Source organism: Hylobates moloch, unplaced genomic scaffold (genome assembly GCF_009828535.3).
Source record: "Hylobates moloch isolate HMO894 unplaced genomic scaffold, HMol_V3 SCAFFOLD_10, whole genome shotgun sequence".
Lineage (NCBI taxonomy): Eukaryota > Metazoa > Chordata > Mammalia > Primates > Hylobatidae > Hylobates > Hylobates moloch.
Genome location: NW_026652285.1, coordinates 108,580,614 through 108,596,814, shown reverse-complemented (window position 1 = coordinate 108,596,814; position 16,201 = coordinate 108,580,614). Strand labels below are relative to the sequence as shown.

The following is a 16,201-nucleotide window of genomic DNA, read 5'->3' as shown; positions in this document are numbered from 1 at the left end:
GGGTGTGACGCAGCCTGTGGGGGCTGGGGCTCCCCACCAGACACCTTTGTCACAGGGCTGCTCGCTGCAGCCTCAGCAACGAAAGGCTGGGCTGTCCCCAGCCGTGCAGGCTTCCCGGCCCCCTCCCGCAGGTGTGGGTTCGGGCCTGCCCCTCACACTCACCCTTCCGTCCGCTCCCAGACCCGTGTCACAACGGCGGCTCCTGCACAGACGGCGTCAACACGGCCTTCTGCGACTGCCTGCCCGGCTTCCAGGGCACTTTCTGTGAGGAGGACATCAACGAGTGTGCCAGTGACCCCTGCCACAACGGGGCCAACTGCACGGACTGCGTGGACAGCTACACGTGCACCTGCCCCGCAGGCTTCAGCGGGATCCACTGTGAGAACAACACGCCCGACTGCACAGAGAGGTGCGCGGGGCTCAAGTGAGGCCGTGGGAGGGAATGGGCAGTGTGGGCCACACGCAGTAGCTGGCAGCCTGGCACACCACGCAGGCGTCTGCCTAGGCCTGCTGGGCACTTAGAGCTGGCTGCATTGAGTCCAGACATTGTTCATTGTACCTATGTGTCTCTCCTGAGAGGGCCATTGTGACCTCCTCCTGTGTCCCGCACCAGGAACGCCAGTAGTCTGTCCTGAAGAACTGGTGCACTTCCTTCTATTAGACAACGAGAACTCTGTCACTCTTGTTTCCTTTTTGCTGTGGTTGCCAGGAAGCTCATTTGGTAAACGTCAGTGTCATCCCTGGTTTCTGACGTAATTACCTCCCGTGTTACCAGGACGGGTTCTGGTTTCTCTCTCATCCTTACTGTAACCACCCTATGCCCATGCATTTGGTAAAGCCACTCTCGACCTGACTTACAAAGATGGCAGGGGAGGGAGGTGTGATGTGGTGTGAGAGCCGGGCCCCAGGTTCCCGCTGGCCTGCCTGGGTCAGCCAGGCTGCCCTGGGCCTGTCCTGGCCATCAGGCCCCTGGGGTTGAGCGGAAGGGGAGGTGCTGGCAAGGCAGGCTCTGCTGGAGCGGGGACCCACCAATGCCCTCTGCTCAGCCCCTGCCTGCCCACCCCCCTGCAGCTCCTGCTTCAACGGTGGCACCTGCGTGGATGGCATCAACTCGTTCACCTGCCTGTGTCCACCCGGCTTCACGGGCAGCTACTGCCAGCACGATGTCAACGAGTGCGACTCACAGCCCTGCCTGCACGGTGGCACCTGCCAGGACGGCTGCGGCTCCTACAGATGCACCTGCCCCCAGGGCTACACCGGCCCCAACTGCCAGGTGAGTGCGCCAGCCACAAAAGTGCCTGAGGGAGGGGCCCTGGGTGGGTGCCTGCCTGCGGGAGGTGGGAACGGTCACCCCCTGGTCCCACTATGTCGGCTTGGGGTCGCCCCCACACCCCTGGGCAGAGGACTTCTGGAGATCTGAGCAGCCAGTGAAGGAACCTGATGCGGAAGCAGCAGGCACCTTCCTTTCAATCCCAGGTTTCTGGAGCCGGGGCGGGAGCTCAGGAATTGGGGAACTGAGGAAAGACGTTCCTTCTAGCAAAGGCCGAGGGTGGTCTGGACCTGCTGAAGGCCCTGAGGGAGACCCAGCCCAGGCTGTTCCTGGTGTGGGGGTGGTGGGGAGTCCAGGGGCGGCAGTTTCCACTTCCGTAGAGTGGGTTGCAGCCTGGGTTGGAGCAGGCCCCTTGGTTGGATGTGCGTTCTGAGCTACCGGGGAAATGGCCGGGGGGCGGGCACCCAGCTGACCCCAGCCTGTCCCACAGAACCTCGTGCACTGGTGTGATTCCTCGCCCTGCAAGAACGGCGGCAAATGCTGGCAGACCCACACCCAGTACCGCTGCGAGTGCCCCAGCGGCTGGACCGGCCTTTACTGTGACGTGCCCAGCGTGTCCTGTGAGGTGGCTGCGCAGCGACAAGGTAACCCCCTGTGCCCACCCGGCTCGGGTCCCAGCCCATCAAGGTCCTCTGTGGGCCTGGGCCTCACCTGTCTCCCACCCTGTCCCCTGCAGGTGTTGACGTTGCCCGCCTGTGCCAGCATGGAGGGCTCTGTGTGGACGCGGGCAACACGCACCACTGCCGCTGCCAGGCGGGCTACACAGGCAGCTACTGTGAGGACCTGGTGGACGAGTGCTCACCCAGCCCCTGCCAGAATGGGGCCACCTGCACGGACTACCTGGGTGGCTACTCCTGCAAGGTGGGGGTCCATCCTAGGGTGAGGGTTGTGGCCCGCACGAGTGTTGCCACACACTGGGCCCTGACTGGGAGCTGGCACATTGGAGACAACTGAACCTGATAGGCCCACGCACTGTTGAGTCTCATTAGGGGAGGGCTGGGGTAATCAGGGTAGACTGCCTGGAAGGTGGCCTGTGGAGAGCCCGAAGGAGGGTGAACATGCTGAGAAGTGGGATGGGGTTTTCCCTTCCCCTGGATTGTGTCTGGGCTTGGCCAACACCTACCCTGAGGCCCTCACTCTATCCTATGGGACGGGTCCACCCACCCCCAACAGGCAGTGACTCCGGTCACCGAGGCCCCACCAGGGTCTGTTGGGCTGGGTCTCCCTCCAGGTCTGACAGGAGCGAGGGGCCCGTGGCTTCGCTGGACCTGAGGGCAACTCACATGGCCCTGTCAGCCCTCACAGTGGGGTGGGGGAACGCTGCATCCTGGCGCCGGCTGAGCCGCAGGGCCCCTCGTTCTGTCGCCTGCACAGTGCGTGGCCGGCTACCACGGGATGAACTGCTCTGAGGAGATCGACGAGTGCCTGTCCCACCCCTGCCAGAACGGGGGCACCTGCCTCGACCTCCCCAACACCTACAAGTGCTCCTGCCCACGGGGCACGCAGGGTAAGGGCTGCCGCACGGAGGGCTGGCGTCGGCCATCCACGGCCAGGGCAGGGGCAGGGCAGGCACCCCGTGACCGGCCAGAGGCATCCAGGAACCAGCCAGAAACTCCCACTTTCCCGTGTGAGGCCAAGGCCGGCGCGCAGCTGCCCAGGGAAAGGGCGCAGAGTGGGGGTCCTGGCGGGAAGGGCGTCTCCACGGCACCGTCGACACCTGCCTCTCCCGAGCGTCCGTGCAGCCCCAGACCTGAGCGCTTGTCTTCTGCGACGGACACGCGGCACGGCAGGGCTGGGGTGTGGCGAGCTCGGGCCGCTGATGGCACCTGGCCCCGCAGGTGTGCACTGTGAGATCAACGTGGACGACTGCAACCCCCTCGTTGACCCCGTGTCCCGGAGCCCCAAGTGCTTTAACAACGGCACCTGTGTGGACCAGGTGGGCGGCTACAGCTGCACCTGCCCGCCGGGCTTCGTGGGCGAGCGCTGTGAGGGGGATGTCAACGAGTGCCTGTCCAACCCCTGCGACGCCCGTGGCACCCAGAACTGCGTGCAGCGCGTCAACGACTTCCACTGCGAGTGCCGTGCCGGTCACACCGGTAGGTGCCGCGCCCAGGCGGGTGGGGCGTACGGGGCAGCAGGGTGAGCCTCTCACTGCCCTGCTCTCACCCCCAGGGCGCCGCTGTGAGTCCGTCATCAACGGCTGCAAGGGCAAGCCCTGCAAGAATGGGGGCACCTGCGCCGTGGCCTCCAACACCGCCCGCGGGTTCATCTGCAAGTGCCCTGCGGTAGGTGCAGGGGTGCAGGGAGGCGGGGGCCCTCCAGGGGAGACACCTGGAGAGGTCCGCGTGAGGGCCTCGGGGCGCAGACCGGGCAGCGATCCTCCCGGCCTTCATCCTCATCACCGTGATCTTTTTTTTTTTTCGTTTCAATAAATGATTTTAGAGACATTTTAGATTTATAGAAAAATGGAGCAGGAGGTAGACTCCCTGGAGTGACTGTCCCCTGCACGCAGTTCCCTGGTTAGCAGCTCATGTCAGTTTCACTCCAGATTTCACTGATATATTGTTACCAACACCAGCCCTTCCTATACCTGGGGCTTGCCCTTGGCTTTGTGGTTGTGGGTTTGGGCTGAGGTATGACATGCCTGCCCACCCTCACCTGCCCACCCTCGCAGAATCACAGCAGAGAGTCCCTGCCCTAAAGTCCTCAGCGCTCCACCAATTTACCCCTTCCTCCATCTCCCGACCCCCTGGCACCCCCCCGATCTTTCTCTGTTGATAGAATGTGTGTAAAGGGTTTTGCTGCTGGGGGCAAGGTTGCAGGCCGCCTCCCAGGTTAGGGGAGAGCAATGGCACTGCTGGCTGAGGGCTGGGTGTGAGGTGGCGGGGCGGGGGCGGGGGCGGGGGGTGGCCCACCCCAACACCGCCTGTCTTCCCTCTCGGGCAGGGCTTCGAGGGCGCCACGTGTGAGAATGATGCTCGTACCTGCGGCAGCCTGCGCTGCCTCAACGGTGGCACATGCATCTCCGGCCCGCGCAGCCCCACCTGCCTGTGCCTGGGCCCCTTCACAGGTCCCGAATGCCAGTTCCCAGCCAGCAGCCCCTGCCTGGGCGGCAACCCCTGCTACAACCAGGGGACCTGTGAGCCCACGTCCGAGAGCCCCTTCTACCGTTGCCTGTGCCCCGCCAAATTCAACGGGCTCTTGTGCCACATCCTGGACTACAGCTTCGGGGGCGGGGCCGGGCGCGACATCCCCCCGCCGCAGATCGAGGAGGCGTGCGAGCTGCCCGAGTGCAAGGAGGACGCGGGCAACAAGGTCTGCAGCCTGCAGTGCAACAACCACGCGTGCGGCTGGGACGGCGGCGACTGCTCCCTCAACTTCAATGACCCCTGGAAGAACTGCACACAGTCTCTGCAGTGCTGGAAGTACTTCAGCGACGGCCGCTGTGACAGCCAGTGCAACTCGGCCGGCTGCCTCTTCGACGGCTTCGACTGCCAGCACGCAGAAGGCCAGTGCAAGTAAGGCTGCGGGGCTCATGGGGCTGAGGGAGGACCCGAACTTGGATGTGGCCTGGCTTGGGCCCAGAGGCCAGCATGCAGTTCCTAAGGCTCTGCTCAGGGGGTGCAGAGACGTCCCCCGCAGCTGGCCAGCAGGCTGGAGGCACTGGACGGCGGGTGAGGCCCCCCGAGGAAGGCGGCCTGAGCGTGTCCCACCCCCCCACAGCCCCCTGTACGACCAGTACTGCAAGGACCACTTCAGCGATGGGCACTGCGACCAGGGCTGCAACAGCGCGGAGTGCGAGTGGGACGGGCTGGATTGTGCGGAGCATGTGCCCGAGAGGCTGGCAGCCGGCACCCTGGTGGTGGTGGTGCTGATGCCGCCGGAGCAGCTGCGCAATAGCTCCTTCCATTTCCTGCGGGAGCTCAGCCGTGTGCTGCACACCAACGTGGTCTTCAAGCGCGACGCACACGGCCAGCAGATGATCTTCCCCTACTACGGCCGCGAGGAGGAGCTGCGCAAGCACCCCATCAAGCGTGCCGCCGAGGGCTGGGCCGCACCCGATGCCCTGCTGGGCCAGGTGAAGGCCTCGCTGCTCCCTGGTGGCAGCGGGGGTGGGCGGCGGCGGAGGGAGCTGGACCCCATGGACGTCCGCGGGTGAGTGAGACCCAGTGCCCACGGTCAATCCCCGCACCTCTCCTGGGCCCTCCCCCACGGCCTCCCTGCCCCTCATGGCCGGCACCATGGCAGGCAGTACTCTTCCCCACTTCATGGTAAAAGGGACGGAGGTTCCGAGAGGACCTGGGACTTCAGGGCCCGCACAGCCAAGGAGTAGAGGCGGCATTCCAGCTCAGGGCCGTGACCCCACAGCCACACCCTTTCCCTGGGCCACTGCCTTCCCCTGGACAGGCGGCACTCCTGTGCCCAGTAGGTGATTTTGAGATTGAGCTGTGCCTTAGGCATTGGATACTACACTGATTAAAACTCAGCTCTCTGCCAGGCGAGGAGGCTCACACCTGTAATCCCAGCACTTTGAGAGGCTGAGGCAGGAGGAGCCCTTGAGCCCAGGAGTTCGAGACCAGCCTGGGCAACGTAGGGAGACCTTGTCTCTGTTTCTTAAAAAAAGTATTAAAAGAAGTAAAAAACAAAAAACTCAGCTCTCCAGCGGTTCCCACAGGGCTGAACAGACCCACCCCAGACAAGAATGCCACTTGGTCATGGCGTCTGCCTGGCTTGGGCTGGAGAGGAGGCAGGTGGAGGTCCTGGGAGGGGGCATTGCTGGGCCTTGCAGATGGAGGAGGAGCTGGTGGGGGAGGGGGTCCCACGGTGGGAGAACACAGGCAGGAGCAGCTTGAGTGCAGGGGGCACCCCACGAGGCTCCTGCCCATGCCTACTCGATCTGGGGCAGCTGAACCCAGGAGCCAGGTTGGTTGTGCCCTTCGTGTGCCTGACCCTGGTGGGTTTGCCCGTCAGTTCTGCTGGCTTGGAGCAATCCTGGAGGTCAGAAGCATCATCTCACAGGCTGGATGGGATCCTGCTCACGGGAACCCAGTCCTGGGGAGCAGAGCTCACCCCCAGCCAGCATCACCACACAGCCCACCACTGCTGTACCCACACCCACCTCACGCCTGTGCTTCCCGCAGGGCCTGGGGATGGCTCCCGGGGGGGGACTGGGCTCCTGGCACATTCTCTGTCCTGAGATGAGGAAACATGTTTGTGGCAACAGCAGGAGCCAGAGAGGGGGGTGTCAGGGCGGGCCAGGGAGAGGGCGTTGGCAGAGATCTGGGATGAGCCGTGATCAGCACTGGCCGGAGTCCGGGGGCTGCAGGGCACTGGTTCCCTGCAGGGTAGCTGCTGTCAGACCTGGCTTCCCGCCACCCCAGGCTGCCTCACCGTGTCCTGACTGTGGCGTCACGGGCTGCAGTGTCCCTGGGGCAGCGTCCCGGGCTGGTGGGCTGGGGAGGAGGAAGCCTCGGGTCCCAGCCCCTGTCTGGTTGTCCCCCCAGCTCCATCGTCTACCTGGAGATTGACAACCGGCAGTGTGTGCAGGCCTCCTCGCAGTGCTTCCAGAGTGCCACCGACGTGGCCGCGTTCCTGGGAGCGCTCGCCTCGCTGGGCAGCCTCAACATCCCCTACAAGATTGAGGCTGTGCAGAGTAAGTGTGGCCCCGTCCCTGCTTCCCAGCCCAGCACCGCCGGGAACAGGCTCTGCCCGCAGGGGATGCCATCCCCTCGTGCCCCAGACACGCTGGCTCTTTGTGCCAGTTGCCACCCATGGGTGTGAGCATTGCCATCTGAGTTGGGGTAGGGCTTTTCTGAAATTTTCTGAATGGCACTCTGCCCCCACCTGTGGCAGTGACAGCTGCCGGTGGAGCCACCTGGGAACGAGTCCAGCCACGGGAAAGTGGGTGCCTGCTTCTCTCCCCACCCCTTCCTCCTGAATTTTCTTTGTTGGGTATTATTTCAAAATCATTACGGCTTTTTTTAAAGAAAAAAAAGAGAGAGAGAGAAGAATTGATCGGTGTCATGTGAAGTGTTGAAGTTTGTATCTTGAAAATCCCTCTAAATCCTTTGTCTTAACAGCTCAATGCGAGTGCAGCGATTTGAAGTTGACTAATCCTCCTCCCTTAAAGGAGAAAAAAGTAAAAGCCGTCTCCAGATAGAGTCGGCTGGTGCAGGAGAGAATTTAGCGATAGTTTGCAATTCTGATTAATCGCGTAGAAAATGACCTTATTTTGGGGGGCGGGATGGAGGAGAGTGGGTGAGGAGGCGCCTGGCCGCGGAGCCAGTCCGCTGCCCCCCGGCCACCAGCCTGCTGCGTAGCCGCTGCCTGATGTCCGGGCACCTGCCCCTGGCCCCCGTGCCCGCAGGTGAGACCGTGGAGCCGCCCCCGCCGGCGCAGCTGCACTTCATGTACGTGGCGGCGGCCGCCTTTGTGCTCCTGTTCTTCGTGGGCTGCGGGGTGCTGCTGTCCCGCAAGCGCCGACGGCAGCATGGCCAACTCTGGTTCCCTGAGGGCTTCAAAGTGTCCGAGGCCAGCAAGAAGAAGCGGCGGGAGCCCCTCGGCGAGGACTCCGTGGGCCTCAAGTGAGCGGACGCTGCCCCTGCTTCTGGGCCCCCGGGGGGAGGTGGGACCTGGCCGAGCATCCTCACGGGGAGTCTGCCCCTCCCGACCCAGGGCCCACCTCCCACGCCAGGCCCGGGCCAGGGGCCTCTGGGGGCTTCCTAGGGAGCTCGCTCAGCCTCACTTCTCGACCCCTCACCCCTCAGGCCCCTGAAGAACGCCTCAGACGGTGCCCTCATGGACGACAACCAGAATGAGTGGGGGGACGAGGACCTGGAGACCAAGAAGTTCCGGGTGAGTCACGAGGCTCCCGGGCTCCTGGGCTCCCGGGCACGTGCCTCCGGGCTGCCCTGACAGGCTCTGCTCACTCCCCCTACGTAGTTCGAGGAGCCCGTGGTTCTGCCTGACCTGGACGACCAGACAGACCACCGGCAGTGGACTCAGCAGCACCTGGATGCCGCTGACCTGCGCATGTCTGCCATGGCCCCCACACCGCCCCAGGGCGAGGTTGACGCCGACTGCATGGACGTCAATGTCCGCGGGCCTGGTAAGGGTGCAAGCAGCCAGGGCTTCCCCAGCCCCGTGGCCCACCTGCCTCTCTCCCCTAAGCCCCGAGGCTGGGGTACGGTTGATACTCTGGAAACTTAGAGTTGGGGGTGAGAGCTTTCATCCTTGGGGTGTTTCCCGTTCAGGGTGGATGGGGGGGTCCCGGACTCCTCCTGTGCTTCCACCACCCCCTTCCTGGGGTGATACCGCAGGGCCACCCTGCTCCTGTAAATTACTCTTTTCTGAAACCTTCTTGAGACATGGAAAGCGTTGATTTTCTTTTTCTTTTTCTTTTCTTTTCTTTTTTTTTTTTGAGATGGAGTCTCACTCTGTCACCCAGGCTGGAGCGCAGGGGCACTATCTCGGCTCTCTGCAACCTCCACCTCTCGGGTTCAAGCAATTCTCCTCCATCAGCCTCCCGAGTAGCTGGGACTACAGGCGCCCGCCACCACGCCCGGCTAATTTTTGTATTTTTGGTAGAGATGGGGTTTCACCATGTTGGCCAGGCTGGTCTCGAACTCCTGACCTCAGGTGATCCGCCCACCTCGGCCTCCCCCAGTGCTAGGATGACAGCGTGAGCCGCCACATCCTGCCGAAGCATTAATTTTCTAACTGCGTGCTTCTGGGGTCCTCTTTTTCCTGGGTGGCTTTCGGGTGCCAGGTCTTGGGCAGGTCAGGAAGCAGTTGCCCGCCAGGAGTTGACTGCTGGATTCGGCTCTGTCCACTGAGCAGCCCAGGCGGACTTCAGCTGCCCCTTGGTGGCTTTGTGCGCAGGGCCACCAAGTGCTGGGTGGTGCATCCACACCGTGACCCCTTGAGCTTGGGGCTACTGTCCCCCTCCCCCTGGGCTGCAGCTAGGGACCAGCCCTCCAGACTGAGCACCCGTCTCTGCCCCTGCAGACGGCTTTACCCCGCTCATGATCGCCTCCTGCAGCGGGGGCGGCCTGGAGACGGGCAACAGCGAGGAGGAGGAGGACGCGCCGGCCGTCATCTCCGACTTCATCTACCAGGGCGCCAGCCTGCACAACCAGACGGACCGCACGGGCGAGACTGCCTTGCACCTGGCCGCCCGCTACTCACGCTCTGATGCCGCCAAGCGCCTGCTGGAGGCCAGCGCGGACGCCAACATCCAGGACAACATGGGCCGCACCCCGCTGCATGCGGCTGTGTCTGCCGACGCACAGGGTGTCTTCCAGGTAGGCAGCGGCTGCCTGTGTGCCCACCTGCCCTCCTCAGGGCCGCCTGGTGGTCCGGGGCAGTGGCCAGGCTTACGTGGCCCTGGGAGCCTGACCCCGAGCACAGCTGAGTCTGGGCAGCTGGTGCCTCCACCTGGGACCTTCGCGGTCAGCGAGGTTCAAGGTGGGAGGGCGGGAGGGCGTCGGGCCCGTCTCTGTTCTCCAGGGAAGCCAGGCAGAGGTGGGTCTGGCAGGAAGGCTGGGGCACCTGCTGAGTGAGGCGGCACCTCCCCACCCCCAGCAAGATAGGCTCCATCAGGCTTGTGGGCCTTGCTCAAGGTCCAGCTGCCACCGCTGCAGCCCCTTGCGGCCCTGCCCCTCCCTCAACCCTGGCTGCCGGCGTAGCCTGTGGCAGTGAGAAGAAGGGTTTACAGGCTGCCGCTTGGTGCCTGCAGACCTAGGGCTCAGCTTGCCTGTGAGCTCGTGGCAAGAATGGATTTAGGGATTTGGATGCCTGGGTCTCCAGGGAATGTCCCTGGCAGGGGCTGCCTTTGCAGTCACCCCTGCTGCGAGTCCCCAGACCCCAGGCGGCCCTGGAGCAGGTTCAGATGGGCACAGCCCGGGGAGTTACCGCAGAGCTTCTCGTTTCATGATTTCTTAGCTCAGGTGACACGTTGTCATCTTGCAGAAATAAACGTAGGTGAACAGAAAGGGCGTCGAAGGGAGCAGCCCCGTGCGGGTTTGGTGTGTGCCTCTCCCAGCCGCCTTCTTTGCACAGATGTGGAAGTTCCCAGGTGCTTTGCGGGAATCAGGCCGGTGCTGCATTGCACTTGGCCCCTGCCTTTTGCACCCGCCAGCGAGCAGGGGCCATTCCTCCTGCCAGAGGCCAAGGCCAGGCTGCATTACAAGGGCTGCCCACCCCTCTCCGGGCAGAGCTGGACACTGTAGCTCAGCGGTTCTGAGACGGCTGTAGGGCCGTGAGCCCGGCTTCCTGAGTGCCAGCTGTAACCCCTGTTGGGGGCAGGGACTTGACCTCGCTGTTTTGTAGGTGGTCATGGCAGCTAGGACCACAGTGAGGATTAAATGAGGCCGCACGTGGTCACGATGGACCCCACTGTCACCAAGGGGCCTGTCTGTGGGCAGCACAGCCCCTGCCCCCCTCCCGGCCCCTCCTCAGGGGCAGCCCCATGGCGTTTCGTCTTGCCCAGCCGTGCAGACCTCAGGAGGGTCTCATCTGTGTCCGGAAGACAGTGGGGCCTCCCGTCCAGGCGTTCGTTCTGGGCAGGAGGCATTGGTGCACGTCTGCCCAGCACCCACCTGAGCCTCTCCCTGTTGCCCAGATCCTGATCCGGAACCGAGCCACAGACTTGGATGCCCGCATGCATGATGGCACGACTCCGCTGATCCTGGCTGCCCGCCTGGCCGTGGAGGGCATGCTGGAGGACCTCATCAACTCACACGCCGACGTCAACGCCGTAGATGACCTGGGTGAGCCCACGGGGGCAGGGCTGCACTGTCATGGGGCGGGACTGCCACAGGGATGGGTGGGACTGGGTTGCCTCCAGCTGGTCTCCAACCTACCCCATCTGCTGCTTTCACACAGGCAAGTCCGCCCTGCACTGGGCCGCCGCCGTGAACAATGTGGATGCCGCAGTTGTGCTCCTGAAGAACGGGGCTAACAAAGACATGCAGAACAACAAGGTGAGCGCGAGGCTGGGATGCAAGGGGAGATGTGAGGGCTGAATCCACAGAGAAGTGCGGGCCAAACCCACGGAGCACAGGGACACAAGGGCCTGACCCACAGAGTCTTGAGGGTTGCTGGGCCCGCATGCAGACCCCACCCTCATGGTGCTGGGCACCTCGTTAATGTTCTTGCCCTCCTTCAGCCCCTGTTTACGGAGCCCTTCCAAGTGCAGGTCCAGCTGTCAGGACACGGCGGCTCGCCCCACAGACCCGGCCCTACCCTCCTGGGCGGGAGTCATGGTGGGGCACACAGCCTGGCGTGCCGCTGCTCTATCACCGTCACCTGGACCTCACTTTCTGTCCCCAGCTGTCACCAGGCGGGGGTGGGGATGGGAATGTGGTGACGCAGGTGGTGCAGATTGAGCCAGAACACGCGTGGCGGCAGCTCCCTGCGGGGTGGGGCCTCTGGGTGTATTCGCCAAGGCCAAGGACCTCGAGGCTCGGAGGAAGAAGTCCCAGGACTGTATCCAAGGGGAGCCGCCCCCAGCCCTCATCCTGACCCTGCAGCTCCCGGGCGAGCTGCTGACCTCAACAGCTGCTGTTGGGTTCCCCTGGGTGCTCAGGGCACAGGTGCAGACACCTCCACCTCCCTGCCGCCAGAACCTCCACACCCGCCCCCAACTCCTGCTGCCCCCTTGGCATGTCAGGCTAAGGCGTCTCTCCCTCCTGGGTGAGGGCACACAGCGGGCCTGGGCACCGGGTCATGTTGGCCCAGGCGTTCCCCAGTCCGTGGCGGCATTGGCCCCACAGAGACTGGGCCCCAGAGGGCATCAAGGCCTGGGAAGCCCCTTCCCACTCCCACACAGCAGCCTCACCCAGACCTGTGACGTGTCCACCACACAAAGGAGACCCCAGGAAGGAGCTTGGTGGCCACCAGGGTGGCTTGGTGGCCGTCCAGATGACGAGCTCCCTCCCTGGTGCCCTCGCCAGTGCCTCTGAACCGCTCCAGGAATTTGCTTTTGTGCCTTATTCGGGGCAGGGAAGAGGGCCTGCAGTTGGTTAGATTTTCAGTGGGGTCTGTGACCCCCCGTAGAGGTGGGGCTCTGCTGATCTAGGGTAGAGGGCTGCACAGACCCCGCGCTGGGTGGGTTTCGGAAGATGTGTCAAAGCCTTAACATTTAACAAAAGTCACGCTAGGTGGTTGCAGGACGCTGGGGCGGGGTCCTGAGGAGCAGCCCGCCTCCCTCCACCCCACGGAGGAGGTTGTACTGCTGCTTCCTCTGGTGATGGAGCCTTGGGGAGGGTCCCCACGCCTGTCCTGGCCCCCCTTACCGGCCCCCGCCCTCATCCCCCAGGAGGAGACACCCCTGTTTCTGGCTGCCCGGGAGGGCAGCTACGAGACCGCCAAGGTGCTGCTGGACCACTTTGCCAACCGGGACATCACGGATCATATGGACCGCCTGCCGCGGGACATCGCGCAGGAGCGCATGCACCACGACATCGTGAGGCTGCTGGACGAGTACAACCTGGTGCGCAGCCCGCAGCTGCACGGAGCCCCGCTGGGGGGCACGCCCACCCTGTCGCCCCCGCTCTGCTCGCCCAACGGCTATCTGGGCAGCCTCAAGCCCGGCGTGCAGGGCAAGAAGGTTCGCAAGCCCAGCAGCAAAGGCCTGGCCTGTGGAAGCAAGGAGGCCAAGGACCTCAAGGCGCGGAGGAAGAAGGCCCAGGACGGCAAGGGCTGCCTGCTGGACAGCTCCGGCATGCTCTCGCCCGTGGACTCCCTGGAGTCACCCCACGGCTACCTGTCAGACGTGGCCTCGCCGCCACTGCTGCCCTCCCCGTTTCAGCAGTCTCCGTCCGTGCCCCTTAACCACCTGCCTGGTATGCCCGACACCCACCTGGGCATCGGGCACCTGAACGTGGCGGCCAAGCCCGAGATGGCGGCGCTGGGTGGGGGCGGCCGGCTGGCCTTCGAGACCGGCCCCCCTCGTCTCTCCCACCTGCCCGTGGCCTCTGGCACCAGCACCGTCCTGGGCTCCAGCAGCGGAGGGGCCATGAATTTCACCGTGGGCGGGTCCACCAGTTTGAATGGTCAATGCGAGTGGCTGTCCCGGCTGCAGAGCGGCATGGTGCCGAACCAATACAACCCTCTCCGGGGGAGCGTGGCACCAGGTCCCCTGAGCACGCAGGCCCCCTCCCTGCAGCACGGCATGGTGGGCCCGCTGCACAGTAGCCTTGCTGCCAGCGCCCTGTCCCAGATGATGAGCTACCAGGGCCTGCCCAGCACCCGGCTGGCCACCCAGCCTCACCTGGTGCAGACCCAGCAGGTGCAGCCACAAAACTTACAGATGCAGCAGCAGAACCTGCAGCCACCAAACATCCAGCAGCAGCAAAGCCTGCAGCCACCACCACCACCACCACAGCCACACCTTGGCGTGAGCTCAGCAGCCAGCAGCCACCTGGGCCGGAGCTTCCTGGGTGGAGACCCGAGCCAGGCAGACGTGCAGCCACTGGGCCCCAGCAGCCTGGCGGTGCACACTATTCTGCCCCAGGAGAGCCCCGCCCTGCCCACATCGCTGCCATCCTCACTGGTCCCACCTGTGACCGCAGCCCAGTTCCTGACGCCCCCCTCGCAGCACAGCTACTCCTCCTCGCCTGTGGACAACACCCCAAGCCACCAGCTACAGGTGCCTGAGCACCCCTTCCTCACCCCGTCCCCCGAGTCCCCTGACCAGTGGTCCAGCTCGTCCCCGCATTCCAACGTCTCCGACTGGTCCGAGGGCGTCTCCAGCCCTCCCACCAGCATGCAGTCCCAGATCACCCGCATTCCGGAGACCTTCAAGTAAACGGCGCGCCCCGCGAGACCCCGGCTTCCTTTCCCAAGCCCTGCGGGCGTCTGTGTGCGCTCTGTGGATGCCAGGGCGGACCAGAGGAGTCTTTTTTAAAACACATGTTTTTATACAAAATAAGAACAAGGATTTTAATTTTTTTTAGTATTTATTTATGTACTTTTATTTTACACAGAAACACTGCCTTTTTATTTATATGTACTGTTTTATCTGGCTCCAGGTAGAAACTTTTATCTATTCTAAGAAAACAAGCAAGTTCTGAGAGCCAGGATTTTCCTACCTAGGATGAAAAGATTCTTCTGTGTTTATAAAATATAAACAAAGATTCATGATTTATAAATGCCATTTATTTATTGATTCCTTTTCTCAAAATCCAAAAAGAAGTGATGTTGGAGAAGGGAAGTTGAACGAGCATAGTCCAAAAAGCTCCTGGGGCGTCCAGGCCGTGCCCCTTCCCCGACGCCCACCCAACACCAAGCCAGCCCGGCCGCTCCGCCAGCATCACCTGCCTGTTAGGAGAAGCTGCATCCAGAGGCAAACGGAGGCAAAGCCGGCACACCTTCGGGACGCGGATTAATTTGCATCTAAAATAGGAAACTTAAGTAAAAGCATATGGGTTAGATGTTGCGATGTGTTTTTAAATGGTTTTTTGCAAGCATGCTTGTGAAAATGTGTTCTTGGAGTGTGTATACCAAGAGTGCACCCATGGTACCAATCATGAATCTTTGTTTCAGGTTCAGTATTACGTAGCTGTTCGTTGGTTATACAAGTTCTTGGTCCCTCCAGAACCACCCCGGCCCCCTGCCCATTCTTGAAACGTAGGCATCGTGCATGTCAAACATGAGATGTGTGGACTGTGGCACTTGCCTGGGTCACACACGGAGGCATCCTACTCTTTTCTGGGGAAAGACACTGCCTGGGCTGACCCCGGTGGCGGCCCCAGCATCTCAGCCTGCACAGCGTCCCCCAGGTTCTGAAGAAGATGCACCAGCAACACAGCCTGGGCCCCAGCTCGCAGGGCCCGACTCCCCGTGGGCTCCCGTGTTTTGTAGACTTGCCAGAGCCGGGCACATCGAGCTGTGCAACGCCGCGGGCTGCGTCCTTTGGTCCCGTCCCCGCAGCCCTGGCAGGGGGGCACGTGGTCGGGCAGGGGCTGGAGGGAGGCGGGGGCTGCCCTTGGGCCACCCCTCCTAGTTTGGGAGGAGCAGATTCTTGCAGTACCAAGTATAGCCTATGGCAGAAAAAATGTCTGTAAATATGTTTTTAAAGGTGGATTTTGTTTAAAAAATCTTAATGAGTCTGTTTTGTGTCATGCTGATAAGGGACGTCAGACTCGGCTCAGCTCGGGGAGCCTTAGCTGCCCATGCACTGGGGATGCTCCACTGCCGTGCCGCCTGCACTCCTCAGGGCAGCCTCCCCCGGCTGTACGGGGGCTGCGTGGTGCCATCCCCAGGGGGCGTTACCAGATGCATCCCAAGATGTTGATTTTTACTGTGTTTTATAAAATAGAGTGTAGTTTACAGAAAAAAACAACTTAAAAAAAGTGATCTACATGAGGAACTGTAGATGATGTATTTTTTTCATCTTTTTTGTTAACTGATTTGCAATAAAAATGATACTGATGGTGATCCGGCTTCCACGCCCCTCTGCTCTGGCCTTTGGCTCCCTTTCTGGGAGGGAGGGAGGGCTGCTGTGCTCTGAGGGAGCCAGGAGTCGAGGGCCCCTTCTGCTGGGAGAGTGACGGTGAGGCTGCCCAGTCCCGGCCCACGGGGGCGCAGGGACCATGCTGCCTCCAGGGGCTCCATGGTGTCTGCAGCCTGCCTGGTCCAGGCCCTCTGTAGGGAGATGGACACACAGCAGCAAGGGGGTTGCAGCCCTATGGGAGGTGGGGCTCGTGCCTGGGGTGACACGGCTCTCAGGACACCCATGCGTGAGTCTGGCCCTCCTGGCAGCTCGGGGCTCTTCTCCTCTCAGCCTCGGAGGGATGAAGGTCCCACCCAGCCATCCTGGGGACAGCCCCTCAGGGAGCTCTGCAGCAGGCAGGGGGCTGCATAGGG

General features: G+C 62.6%; 1 protein-coding gene across 2 annotated transcripts in view; it reads left to right on the top strand.

Annotated features, from left to right (window-relative positions):
• Positions 1-15,783, top strand: part of NOTCH1 (notch receptor 1) — a 52,196-nt gene extending 36,413 nt beyond the window's left edge. The window contains exons 18-34 of one of the 2 annotated variants that reach the window (XM_032165687.2): positions 181-409; positions 1,072-1,273; positions 1,761-1,914; positions 2,007-2,191; positions 2,705-2,837; positions 3,169-3,426; positions 3,503-3,615; positions 4,277-4,848; positions 5,054-5,485; positions 6,835-6,983; positions 7,698-7,914; positions 8,098-8,185; positions 8,273-8,438; positions 9,338-9,633; positions 10,953-11,100; positions 11,216-11,313; positions 12,651-15,783. In XM_032165687.2, the coding sequence (XP_032021578.1) occupies positions 181-409; positions 1,072-1,273; positions 1,761-1,914; positions 2,007-2,191; positions 2,705-2,837; positions 3,169-3,426; positions 3,503-3,615; positions 4,277-4,848; positions 5,054-5,485; positions 6,835-6,983; positions 7,698-7,914; positions 8,098-8,185; positions 8,273-8,438; positions 9,338-9,633; positions 10,953-11,100; positions 11,216-11,313; positions 12,651-14,141 (4,931 nt within the window). In that variant the 3' untranslated portion in view covers positions 14,142-15,783. The remainder of the gene's footprint in view (positions 1-180; positions 410-1,071; positions 1,274-1,760; positions 1,915-2,006; positions 2,192-2,704; positions 2,838-3,168; positions 3,427-3,502; positions 3,616-4,276; positions 4,849-5,053; positions 5,486-6,834; positions 6,984-7,697; positions 7,915-8,097; positions 8,186-8,272; positions 8,439-9,337; positions 9,634-10,952; positions 11,101-11,215; positions 11,314-12,650) is intronic. The other variant, XM_032165688.2, reaches the window with a different exon arrangement.
• The last annotated feature ends 418 nt before the right edge of the window (positions 15,784-16,201 follow it).